The 13,550-nt window shown below is 37.1% G+C and overlaps 1 protein-coding gene across 1 annotated transcript in view; it reads right to left on the reverse strand.

Annotated features, from left to right (window-relative positions):
- Nucleotides 1-5,112: 5,112 nt before the first annotated feature.
- Nucleotides 5,113-13,550, reverse strand: part of scgn (secretagogin, EF-hand calcium binding protein) — a 13,223-nt gene continuing 4,785 nt past the window's right edge. The window contains exons 4-11 of the mRNA XM_046045477.1: nucleotides 10,914-11,003; nucleotides 10,056-10,112; nucleotides 9,508-9,585; nucleotides 8,619-8,674; nucleotides 8,239-8,284; nucleotides 8,017-8,076; nucleotides 6,598-6,666; nucleotides 5,113-5,792 (exon numbers count right to left, since the gene is read on the reverse strand). Coding sequence (XP_045901433.1) covers nucleotides 5,664-5,792; nucleotides 6,598-6,666; nucleotides 8,017-8,076; nucleotides 8,239-8,284; nucleotides 8,619-8,674; nucleotides 9,508-9,585; nucleotides 10,056-10,112; nucleotides 10,914-11,003 — 585 coding nt within the window. The 3' untranslated portion in view covers nucleotides 5,113-5,663. The remainder of the gene's footprint in view (nucleotides 5,793-6,597; nucleotides 6,667-8,016; nucleotides 8,077-8,238; nucleotides 8,285-8,618; nucleotides 8,675-9,507; nucleotides 9,586-10,055; nucleotides 10,113-10,913; nucleotides 11,004-13,550) is intronic.

Consider the following 13,550-nt stretch of genomic DNA (forward strand, 5'->3'; position numbering starts at 1 on the left):
TCGGTTGAATAACTGAACACATGGCTGCCTCTTGGGGGAGATCTCATACAAAAACAAACAGAAATATTCAAATTTATGGCCACATTTTTACAGGTATTATTTTTAGCAGTGCACAGCGAGCACTGCAAACAGAACAAACCCAGGGAGGGCCGAAAGGAAAGATGAAACACAAATATTTCATTCTGGAAGGAGGATCAGATCACAGCTTGACTTTGGAGTTTGATGTTTATATTAAGATTAACAGTTATCACAGAATTTAGCTTGGCCTTTAAATTGATTCATACAGGGTATATATAGACACTGTATTTTGTTTTCCAGGAGGTTTGAGTCATTAAGCCATGTCTCATTTTCACAAGTTCCAATGTTGCTGCTACCTGTTTTTTGGGGGCAGTGGATGTAACTTTACAGTGTTTGTTAACCACATAAGACAGTGACGCAAGTTAAGAGATGTGCGTCACACTTAATAAAAGACCATGACCACACATTTTGCGTTATTTACCCCAACACCAGTACAGCTCCCTTTTATCACAGTTGACATGTTGTAAGGGTCGATGTATGACACATGCACTTTATGATATAGAAATAGTCATGCTGTTAATGGATTTAACAGACTTCACTCTTAGTTATGGCTCCTTTCTTGGAGCAAAGTGTAAAATATTTCCTTATGCAAGATTTGGCTTCTCATTTATCAGAAATATGATCAGATGTCAGACTTTAAAAAGTAATTTTGTACATTTTTATTTAATTTAATGTTTGCTGCTACAAAACATTTGAAACATGCAGTGTACGTCTGCAATCTCATGAAGTCTGCTAATTTATCAGACAGTTATCCACTAACAGCTGCCTCAAATCAGATCCATTATAATTCACATCAAGAATAACGAAATCGGGAGAAAAAAATTTTTCTTAAATAACATAATTTAAGAGTAGCACTTCTCTATCTCACTTTCACGTCTGTCTGAAAAGATAAAAGATAATTTAAATTGCTGCCACAAATTTCCGTGAGATCTTGTGCCAACTCATGTTTTTTCCTTCAGTCATAAAGGTCATTGAGGTGCTCAGCTGAAACCATGGCAACCACTGACCTGACAGATCCATACATTGTGAATTATGTTTACAATTCAGCTTATAGGTTCAATGAACTGCATTTAGTGCTGGCATTTTGGGAATGGGAATGTTAGGTTTCACCTAGGTGAGGGAAAGAAACGCAACCTTAAAGAAGGCCAGAGGGAGACTTGTAAGGGTTACAATTTACAGCACCGTTCTTATTTGTTATTTACATAGGGAGAATGCTCTGGAGCCAGAGAAGAAAGGGAAAAGAAAGAAAGAAAAGGCATGGTGCCGTGGCCTTTATAAATTTTACTACTGATTGTTTTCAGCTGAGCACATAAGCTTCATGCAGCAAGCTGGCTATTCTCTCATAATGGCTGTAAGCTGTTTACCTTAAGTAAAGGCTGTGCCTGGTCAATGCAGATGACATGTGGTAACATAAAAGTTTTCTGTGTCAGGATGACTAAAAAAATCATTGTTGATACAAAACAGTTAAAAAAAACAGGAAGATTATGTGGCTGGCTATCAGCCATCCTGTTTCTGGTTAGCGCTAATGGACAGGCAAAAAAAATTTGATTCTCCTTTCATTTATTTCATGCGTTTTTGAGCAACGATTAGAAGAAAACAAGCTTTAAATAGTTCTGCAACAAGTTTTCAATACTTCCAGAAGTAGATAACGAGGGTCCACACCACAGTGTTTTTGTTGTGTTTTTTTCTCGATGTAGTTCTTGTAGGTTTCATTTTAATCAAGAACTTACTTAAAGGACTGCAACTGCGTCGGCCCGGCCACTAGAGGGCAGCGTTAAACAATGTGAACCTTAAATGATGCTCCATATGGAAGGGAGGGGTCTTTGATATCTCTCTCTCTCTCTCTCTCTCTCACACACACACACACACACACACACACACACCTAGTTTCAAACAGATTAATATTGATTATTGATATATTCAGCATACTCAGCTTCTGGAGGAAAATCTCTTTCTTCTGCTGATATTTCAAGGTCCTGACTAAAAGGCAGTTCATACTCACATTCATGAAAACATTCTCTGATAGGAAAGATTTTTCTTGTTTGTTTGTTTTTTAAAAAAAAATCTTTTGTTTGTTCAATTTTGTAGTAAGCTAAGTACTGTTCATTTATCAACAATAAACCAGAAGCAGTGGAAGGGTGATTGTTTCTGGTTTACTGCTTACATTTTTTAAAGCTTAAGACTTCAAATCAGGGTACAATGCAAACAAACTGAAGAGAATTCAAAAACTGTGGTTGCTATGCCTAAGACAGAATTCAGGCATTAAAAGTAATGTTAAAACCCCTTCTAAACAAAGTAGATTACAAAATAAATTAAAGGTTATATACTGATGTGCATAAAATGTGCATTTATTCTTTCACACAAGGTTATACACTGTGCCCTTTAGTTTGACCGTAGCTTCCCCCCCAATTTCTCTTGGTTTCGCATCATTTGTGTTGTCTTCCTGGCTTCATCTGCAACAGATCACGCACTAGAGCTATAAAGCCGAAGGTGAAGCACTTGTTAATGTGACAGCAATGGAGCACCCTGAAATAAATCATTACTTAAGAATTTAGTCCCACCTAACCGCTTGATAACCTGTTTAGAAGCTCAGAGAAATGCTGGTTCAGGGCTGTTTGAGGCCACAGTTCAATAACGACCACATTACTGAATAAATTGAGACAATGTCTTCTTGGTAGGCTGACAGTCAAAAAACTATAAAGAAAATTAAAGTAATTTAGTTCAGACTCAGTGTGTAGGAAATGTTTTCCCAAAGAGAACACAATCAGAGAAAGCAACTTATCTCATCTTGTTGTCACTTTTTCACTAATAGAAATAGGTGGTTTTCTTTTGCAAATGAAAGAAAATAAATTATTTATTCAGCATTAATTAGAGTGCCTCCAGTTTGATGATGGGAATAATCATAGTATTCTATTGAAATTCCCTGCAACTGCACCACAATAACTGATAAACATCCAGGGTAAATGAGGCCTGGGACAGTGGGGAGTAAAGCTTTCAGCCTAAATGGGAAACTGTGTGTTTTGCAGCAGCTGTATAGCAGCTGCTCCGCCCACGCAAATACACACAATCATAAGCCCTTTACTGTACAGCACAATACACATGCAAACACTCACGCAAGTGTACTTATTTACCGTATCTAAACACACTATGTAAAGTCTCTTTTTATGTTTGTAATTGTGCCTCTCTGTTAAATGAACACAGAGATAGAGACAATATCAAACCACACACTATAGCTTTGTGGGGACTTAAAGGGCCATCAGGCGGTAAAGCTTTTAGGTTCGCAACATTAGCTCCCTTTTAGTGGCCAGAAGGGTTTCCACCTACTTAACCTCGTCTGTTTTCATTCTCTGGCTTCTACTTAACGAGCAAAGACTTGCCCTGTGAACTTGTTGCATCTCACAAGAGAAGAGTCACAGTGACCTGCGCTGCAGAGTGTCTGGTGGAAATGAAGACCCTTGTGCATTGTTCAAATTTACTACCCTTTCATTATGTTCGTGGCTGAAAACAGCCACTACTTTAAACTGCTGTAAAAATGTATCAGATAAATATATTTAAAAAATTATTTTGCATAAATCTATTAATCAACTTCAGTCCTGAATAAAACGACTAAATGTTTAAAAAGAAAATCAGGATTTTAACTCTTTAATTGCCAAATTTATAAATGATGTCACTGATTTGGGAACAAAACAACACAAAATGACTTATTTTCAATATAAAATGTAATTGTGGACTGGATTTTTTTTTACCTTTTATCACAGTCTTGGACATGTCAAAGATTAGAAACAACATTGTTTTTGATGCATTGTTAGTTTTTGTGCAGCATCAGATTTTAACTTTTTCTCCCTCATTTACTGTTCGTGGCTGTTTTTTCCCCATGACTTCCTCAAGTCCTGCTGGAAAGACTGAAAATACACACACACACACACACACACACACACACACACAGAGTTTGTGGTTTGTTCAATTGTTTAGTTCTTCATCTATCCTCAACTGTTGAACCATTGTTCAGTTTATTTGAAGTTGTTGTTGCATTTTGGTTCATAATAAAGTGTTCATATATCTGATGCAGATGCTTAGTGTTTTTTTGTTTTGTTTTGTTTTTTTTGCACAGGCCTATAAAGGGTTAATGGTGCAACCTGGTTATCAACAGTAAAAATTACAATTTTTACCAAAGCATTTTCCCAAAATATGTGTCAAAATAAGATTTGTCACCAAAAATCATTCCATTTGCTGAAACACAGAAAAAGTTATGGCCAAATTAAGACTCAAAAATACCTCATAGTGGCTGAAAACAGCCACAACAGCACTTAAGGGTTAAGGCCTAAGCTCTCCATCTCTAAATATATATTGGTTGACAATTTACAGAATATCAAGGCTGGGAGCATTGTTTAAAGTAAATATTTTGATTCATTTATGGTCATTTTTAGTCAGCAAAATCATATTATATTATATTGTAGGTCCCCCATACAAACACTCTCCAACTGCTGCTGACTCATCAGGCTCTTGAAAAATGTTCTGTGTTTGAAGGTAATATTTAATGAATCATTGCAAGATCAATGTGAAATCTAAATCTATTGTAATTCATTCCTTGCATTTGACTAAACAACTTGTATAAGACAGTGTGATTAAAATGATTGAATGGATGCTTTTTAAGTGAAAAGCATTCAAAATGACTCATCAGTGCAGGCTACGCAGTTTTTAGTTTTGAATTATTTATGTCATTATTCCGAATTCCTCCTGCATTTCTGCTCTATAGTAATGGATGATACAATAAATACTAAGTGATGCAACAGCCTGTCAACACGTGCACAGTGTTAACTATACTTCATAATCAAGGTTTATAATAGGTTTTAAATGATACAATTATGATTTGTAACACATCTAAAATAATAAAATACAAACTTCTGCTTTATTTCTATTATATCGTCATATCAAAATGTTAATTTTCTCAGTAAGTAAAAAAAGTTTAATTGTATATATTTAAAAGAGCTGTTACATCACAGTCGCAAAAAAAGAGAAAAGGAAAAATCAATATGGTCTTCACACGTCATTGTTTTATTTCCTCAAATGCGCATTATATTAAAATTACAACAACATGCTGTATTTGAGCCTTCTTTGGCAGAGAAACATGCAAAGAGCCAAACGACATTAATGGCCAACATACTCCAGCACCAAATTAAAAAGAAGACAAGTTTATATGACAATGAAAAACATTTTTTTCAAAGCTATGCTAACATTGTCCACCAACTAACAAACTCATTAATATACCACAAATCTTACAGCACAGACATTTTAGCCAGAAAACATTCACATCTGGTTCTTTTCTCTTTGACGTACAACATACGCAAAAAACAGTGTCATTTAATTCAGTCATTTAATTTAGATTTTCACCACACAGTTTCAAATTGTGTTTTGTTTTTTTTAAATCAGAATCAGGATCAAATAACTCTTTATGAACATTAACCTTAAATAACCCAGTAATGATCTGGATCAAAACACAATATAGTACCATTATTGACTATACAATAAAGAGATTCAGTGTTTCATAATATAATATTATAATAAAACTCAATTAATAAATAAAACTAAGCTTTAGGTTTGACTCCCAGACACAGAGCTAGCTCATTTCTCTGGATCTTTCCGTCCTTGTTGACGTCACAGTGACGCAGCAGTACGGCTCGCAGCTTGTCCAACTCAGAGCTCGTGATGTTGGGCTGGAGTGGACAGAAGAGAGAGGAAAGGAGAGGTGAAAGGCATTCAACTGTAAATGTGGTGTCTGTAAGGCTGCTGTGTAGCCTGTAATGAAGTTGATTCTGTCTGCTCTAATTTGTGAAGTTTTTAATAAGAGTGCATCATCAGTGTTAGATATCAAAAACTATGCCAGCCTTTCTTCATTCAACATCCATCAAACTTGATTATCATCTGTTCCAAAGACTATCACCTCTTTGGGAAAACATAAAATGTTGTAGGGCTGCCTGCAACTAACAATCAATTTGCTCGATAAATCAAATAATTGTTTTGTCTATCATATGTCAAAAAACAGTGGATTGTGCCCATTATGATTTCCCAGAATAACATCTTCAAAATGGTTTCATATGACAATCAATCCAAATTCAGTTATCTATGATAAAAGAGACAGAAAAGCATTGAATCGTCACATTTGATGAGCTGATAGAGTGTACATTTTTGCTTGAAAAATGACTAGAGATTAAAGATTATCAAAATTGTTTCAGATTTTTTTTATATTTGTTTTGCTGATCATTAAAATTGATTAAGTGTCAAATTGTTTCAGCTGTAGAAAATTTCTCATCCTGAGTTGGCCATTAAACTGAACACTGGTATTGTGTCAATTTCTAATAATGATGATTTGGGCAGATACTCAATACTGAGCCCTATATGCGCAGGAAATGGAGAAGGAATATTATCAACAATATTTGGTACATACATACATATATAAATCTTTGGTAAATGAAACTCTAATATCTGAATATCAGAAAGCACATTAGCACAGTGTCTTACCCTGACCAGCCCCATCATGTCTTTGACAAAGCCGTCCACCTCAGGACCCTCCAGTGCTCCTGTCTTACTCTGAACAGGAAAGAAAGAGACAGAAAAATAGAGAAAGGAACACATTATTTAGTCAGTCATTTGCCTTCCTTTTCTGGACTTATTTCTTAGTTTCATTGGTGGGGATGTAACACATCCCAGCATGCATTGGGGACATCCATTCCCATCCTGTAGCCTGTTAATTATACTGAATTAACATTTAATGTATTTGAAATATCCACCTCCAGTTTCCATACAGTGTGATCTGAAGCAAAAGTGCAGTCCAGTGCTACCTTAAAATAGCTTTTGCAACACTTGAGTTGCTTGAAAATGGATGGCGTGAAACATGCCACTGACAAACTAGTGCACAGACTCTGTTATCACTATATGTTTCAATAGTGTTTATTCTGTTTCCGTTGGCTGGCTTGCTTTGTCTTGTGTTGTTCTACTTGTTTGATGTTTGCCTGTGTTATTAGCAGAAGTTGTCGATTTGCTAGTTTTGATCATAAGCAATGTAATCATAACAAATGCACATATACAGCTGTCCTTATTTACAACAGCATTGGATTACTCTCTGAAACTGTAGAGGCAAAAAACTCCTAATCCTAAATAATGTTGCTTTAAAGTAAGCACAGGCAGTATAAAAAACTTCCAGACATACCATTAGTTCATACTCTACATGACAACAGAGTCATATATATGCTTATCATTGATTCCTGACTCTTATCTGGAGCTGCACTGTGAATACACTTAACAGAGTTAACTCATCTTCCCAGAATGTGACTTGACAACATAATGGGTGCTTTATCATATTATGTTTTATTACAGAGGTAAGGGAGCTAATTGGATTCACTGTTGCCCTGCCAAGCCCTCATCCGCACACCACCACACGTTATGCAAATTTGAAAGTTAATTGGGAGTGGAAAATGTTTAGTGGCGGTGGTATCTGCCTTGACTGTTAAGTTGACATCACTGGTAAAATATTATTATTCCCATTGTGCTATGGAGGAGTGCTGTCCTTTGATAAGACTTTTTAAAAAACAAATCAAAAAGATTCTTTGGAAGCAATGCCACTTGTCACACACCAATTAAGACACAACACATGGAAACTGTCCACTATGACCACATGCCTGTAAGACCCCTAGCCAATGGGCAGCTTTGTTGGCACCAGAGGGCTGCTTTGCCCAAAATGCTGCAACAATAAAGTGCCACAGACTCTAGAAATGCAAGTAGAATGATCATACTTCAGAGGTTGTTCTATAAACCAAAATACCCACAGTCCACATTCTCACATCGTTTCCTGCAGGACATGCCAGTAATTAGCTTTATTATGATGAAATTATGAAATAGCAGTCATCAAATGTGTCACAATTGGTGCATTTTTGTACTTACAACATCATAATGGTCAAAGATCTTGTCAAAGTCTCTCTTTCTCTCCTCTTTACTGCTGGCCTTGGGAAAAGAAGAGAGGAATTGTTAAAAACGTGAGAGTATGGGAGGAGAGACATTAGATAAAAAATAAACAGAAGCTAACGTGTTAAACTGTTGCATTGTGCTTTACCCTTGTGTTTTCATCAGCAAACCATTAAAGAACAAGATTAAGAATACACTTACATCCATCTGGAACTGGAGCAAGAAATTCTCATCTAAAGCCAAGATCCTAAGTGAGAAAAATACACATGTTTTTTAAAGAAAAAAATATTGTTATATATTGTCACCTTCCTTCTCTTGTGTGACATTTAACATACAGTGTTACACTTTAAACTAAAGGGGGCAGTGAACATACAGCCATGTCTTCGTGTACATTTCTTTAAAAATTCACCACAGTCTGGTACATTTTCTGTGTTTTTTGTTGAGAAATGTCTCTTTTATGGCCGTCTAACCATCTGACACTTGTATTGTGTAATACAGTGCAGATGCAATCACAGGTGACGTTCATCTCATGTTGGAGGCAGCTCTAAGAACAGATCTTAATTCTGCTCTTTGAAAAGTACCTGGCCAAGTCGTTCAAATCCAAACAGCCGTCCTTGTTTTGGTCAAAGATTTTCATCTGTAAAAAAAAAAAAAAAAAAAGCACATGGAGAGAGTAGCATGAAAACAACTTGAGTCATTGTGAATCTCCCTGTCTGTTCCTTGTTATTTCCTCACACCACCTGTGACTCTATTGCCCTCTATAACTCATCATTTGATCAGGCTTCGAGTGTGAACCATCCATCCACGCAGACACAGGGAGAACATGCAAACTCCACACAGAAAGGCCGGGGCAACCGGAGTTTGAACCCACAACCTTCTTGCTGTGAGGCGACAGTGCTAGCCACTGCACCACCGCGCCGCCCCCAGTGTGAACCAGTCTCTCCCAAATTGACATCTATAAAGTAGAAACAGGCGCTACAAGCTGCCTTCTGTGTCTCTCTGTATTTTGACATCTGCAGCAGCACACAACATCTCATGAAAATAATATTACAAGTGAAAAAGTCCCTCTGGCAGTTCTTTGCCAGAATTGTTTTTTGCAGCTACTTAAATCTTTTCAGTTTTCTACAGCTTTTTGTTTGTGAAAAATAAACATAAATAATAATGTTATGTACAGTGACCTAACTGGCACTTGCAAGCTACCTGAAATTGCAACATTTGACAGGCTCTATGCAACCACTACATACAGTACAATAGATGAAGGAGAGCCTCCTGCCCACAGTCAGCCAGAGTAGAGTGATCGATGAAGCCAGCTGCACATCGAGTAAAGAAGGCAAAAGGCTGCCTCTAACTGTTCTAAAGCTAGACACAACATGTATACTACAGATGCTGATACTCTATAACTTTCATGTTCATGTTCATACCAAGTAAATTTTACTATAGGATGTGTGTTTGTGTGAATTGTGTTAGTACCATTGTGTCTGTGTACTCCTCCAGCTTGTCAGATGATACTTCCTTTTGGTGCTGTTGGAACAGGTCTTTCAGGAAGGCCTAAGAGACAAACGTTTATCACATAATCAGACAACAAAACAATCAACTCCAATGGGTGATACACAGCTGCACACAATTTTATTAACTAATTCTTGAAGGAGAAGAAAAAAGGGACTTCATCAGTGCACTTTGCATCATGTAGTTAGGAAGAGCTGATAGCAAAAGTAGAGGATGTGGCAACAAAATTCACATTGTTTAAAACATTGAATACTTTCATCCCATTGGTATTCACTTGAAACCCCTTCATGTCTCTACCATGAATCTCTGTTTTAAAGAAAAATGTGTTGGTAGAAGCTGAAAAAGGGCACACGTCTCAGTGTATGACAGAACAGGAAATGGTGGCTGCCGGTTACAGTAATTTTGTGTCAGTCATTCTGCCACTGCTGAAGCTTGCACCTAGAACAGTAAAGTGATGTGTAATCATTTGTGTGTGTGAAGCACTATGCATTTTGTTTGTGTAACAAGCTTACTTTGAGCTCCTGAGCAGATATGTAGCCGCTGCAGTCAACGTCATACTTTCTCCATATCTGCAGTAGACAGGAAAGGGCAAATCAGCAAATGCATACATACAATGCACAGTGGTTACTAATTATGGATGTATTTGATTTTGTTGTGAATACAGCCAAATAAATATGACACCATAAAAAGTGTCATCATTAGCTAATGGTGCTATTCTGTCGTGTTTCTCTGACGTGACATTAAAGTGAGAACTGGAGTTCACTGTTGAAATATCACAGCAGATTAGATGCAAAATAGATATAATAGATACAATGATTGTTATCACTACTACCAGAATCACAGTGAAAATTCAAACTGTGCACTGGTTCCAGTCATGTTAAAATTCATAGCTCTAAAGCTGTTAGAAGACTTTCTCATCCTATGCATGTGTTGACCAAGTCACTGACACTATCCCCTCTACTCTGGTGGCCTGTTACTATAGAAATACATATTAAATTCATCCATTTTTGAGCTTAAAAAAACGCTGAATAAACTGGTCTTCTGATTCCACCCATACAGTCTATTGACCTACATACAGTATACACTAGTGAATAAGCAGTCTTGTAAAAAATATTCATGTGGTGATGATTTGCAACAATGGTCTGTAGTCCAACCACGAATGTTGCAGTCGCTTCATATAGGCCACTGGCCCATCACTACACCTCTGTAGTTTTAATGTTACTCTATAATTTTTTTTACAGTTCTCATAAGCTTTCATTGACACATTGTAGTTGATATATTCTTAAGAGTCATAATTACTGATGGATGTGGCTCGTCTACTGTCGTCTGTCGTATCTCGTAATAATGTTCAGTATAGTCTATGACCTTACCTTCATGAAGTCAACACTGTTGTCAAGAGGAGCTTCTCTGCGGAAAATTAACAGGAAGTTCTCATCCTCAGGGAGAATCATATTGGCCAACTGGAAAACAGGTCAGAGCAGAGAGCAATGATTGGAAAAATTAACAGGAAGTTCTCATCCTCAGGGAGAATCATATTGGCCAACTGGAAAATAGGTCAGAGCAGAGAGCAATGATTGGATAACATGACTTTCTATGAAGCTTTCCATCCAGTCTGGTCCATTGTATTCTTGGGTAAAATAACAGTTACCGCCAGTAACACAGCAGTCATGCAAACTCGTGTCTCAGCTGCAGATTCTCGACAAAAAGTAAACTGAAACTCTCTGCATGGCTAGATACAATGTGGGATTTGTGATGTATGTTTTCTGTTCCACACCAGCTCCTCCTGGCTTCTTTCCAGTTCATGTTGCTCTACTCTTGTTCGTCCTTCTTTAATAGTGTCAACCGTCCATTAGCAGATTAAACTGGCCCCCCATGATTAACCTGATTGCATTTCACATGGCTCACAGTAAGAACAAGCGCAATGCACCAACAGTGATGCCAACTCCGAAGAGCCAAGTGTTCAGTAAATACACGCTCAATACACTTTAAAAAAAAGTCTAAATGGAAAAATGCATTCACATTGCAGTTTTAATATCCAGATCTCTAACATTAACCAACTTACCAATATGGAAGGTTGCTGGACAAAATGTAGACCCTTGCATATTTGTTTAGTTTTTAGGTTTATCTGTCATGCATAAAAAACAGTTGGCAGTTGCTGAAAAAATACAGTATTATTAAAGCACTGCTGTGTTGTAAAAAGCATCAGGAGAGGTTTCCCAGTGCAGATCATTACTATTAATCATGCTTCAAGTACAATTAATGCATTATAGGATGCTCAGTTGCTTATCCTACAGTTATAGTGCAATAGTGAGTAGGTACTGATGATAGAGTTAAATAGATACATCTAACAGTTCAGTCATACTGAACTAGAAGAGTAAGAGCACTTCAAACCGCTATCTCACAGGATACTGTGGCTATGTGATAGCCTTGCTAACTTCCTTTCTAATGCCATTTGTAGAGAAGAGGCAATAGTATACAGGGAAATAGCATTTCAAATGACTAGTCACTACATGAGCCTAACTTCAAGTCATACAGAATGACAGTGTTTGTGCTATCAGCTACATTCATTAAGTCACATAAAAGTTCCACAGAGTGAGGTACATGCAGATTTTAAATTTGGGCGTTTAGCTTCAAAAGAATCTACTGTACTGTAGGCTGTTCCTACTTCAGCCACACTTAATCACGGTCTTCCACAGGCCACTTTTGGCAAACATAGCATTTGGGGTCTGTGGGGGGCAATGCATTAAGGGACTGGCCTAATTAATGGTTAAAAGTTTATTTTTCAGAACAAAAGAAAATGCACTTCATTGCACTGGTGAAACACTGCTGCTGTGCCAAGAGCTGCATCAATTACACAGAGTGGAGACAGAGAAAGCAATGTCATCAAAATATGGCTTTTCATTGCTGGGAAACAGCCGCAGCCTGTTAATATGTCAGTCAAGGTTCATTTAATTAAATGGATTGACTCAATCGAAAACTCATTTGAGAACCAACCTAAATTAATTTTAAGAAATTTGTTCAGGATTTTTGAGAGTCATACTTGACAGGCCAAAAGGATCTTTAGGTTCTTTCCAATTTAGAAGATTCGATTTTTATATATATATATATATATATATATATATATATACATACACACACACACACACACACACACACACACACACACACACAGTACATTCTTCAGGTATTTAATTTATGTAAATGGTTTGAGTGCCGCTCTCCTCTTGTTGTCTCTTCACTACAAGATGGCTTAACATGCCCCTCAGAAGTTCCAGAAATTTGTTTTCATTCTTCTTGAATATGGTACAAGCTATGTCATTGTTATGGATACATGGGATAAATCAAAGAGGGAGGGGCAGTGGAATAGATGGGTCTGAGAGAGAGAGGGGACAGAGAAGAGGATCCAGAATAAAGAGGAAGCTAGTGTGCAACGGTTTATATGTGTATTGAGTGTGTATTGAGGTGAATTTAGTTATTCTTGGACAGGTAGGTAAAGTGTTTTATCTCATCATCTTTAAACGGCATGAAACTCAGACACAATATACAAGTGGAAGCACACAAGAGCTAACATTTTGTGTCATGTTTGCTACAAATATCAGTGCTTCACCTTTAAATATGAGAGTACCCTATCTTTAGTATGGCAAAAATATTGGTCAAGTGAATGAGGAACCGATTATAGACAGAAATGGGGTAGCACCTCCTGAATCTGTAGTTTCCCGTCAGCAGTGACATCATAGGCGGACATAAACCTTTGTTTCAGTCTCTGGACTCTCTCTTCAGTCACTTTCTCCTGCGGAGACACGGTAGATTAAAATGCAACATTGATTTTCTTGCCCCAAAGCCACTTGTGGAAATGCACACAAATATGATACAGTATATGATGGGACAAAATCAAATGGCATGTAAAGTAAATTGTAACCACCAATTCCTTTTTTAATCAAGATACAGGTACAGTGCTGTGTAAAAAGTTCAAGCAGGTGTGGGAAAAATGCTTTCAAAAACATACA

Source organism: Micropterus dolomieu, linkage group LG03 (genome assembly GCF_021292245.1).
Source record: "Micropterus dolomieu isolate WLL.071019.BEF.003 ecotype Adirondacks linkage group LG03, ASM2129224v1, whole genome shotgun sequence".
NCBI classification, from domain to species: Eukaryota; Metazoa; Chordata; class Actinopteri; order Centrarchiformes; family Centrarchidae; genus Micropterus; species Micropterus dolomieu.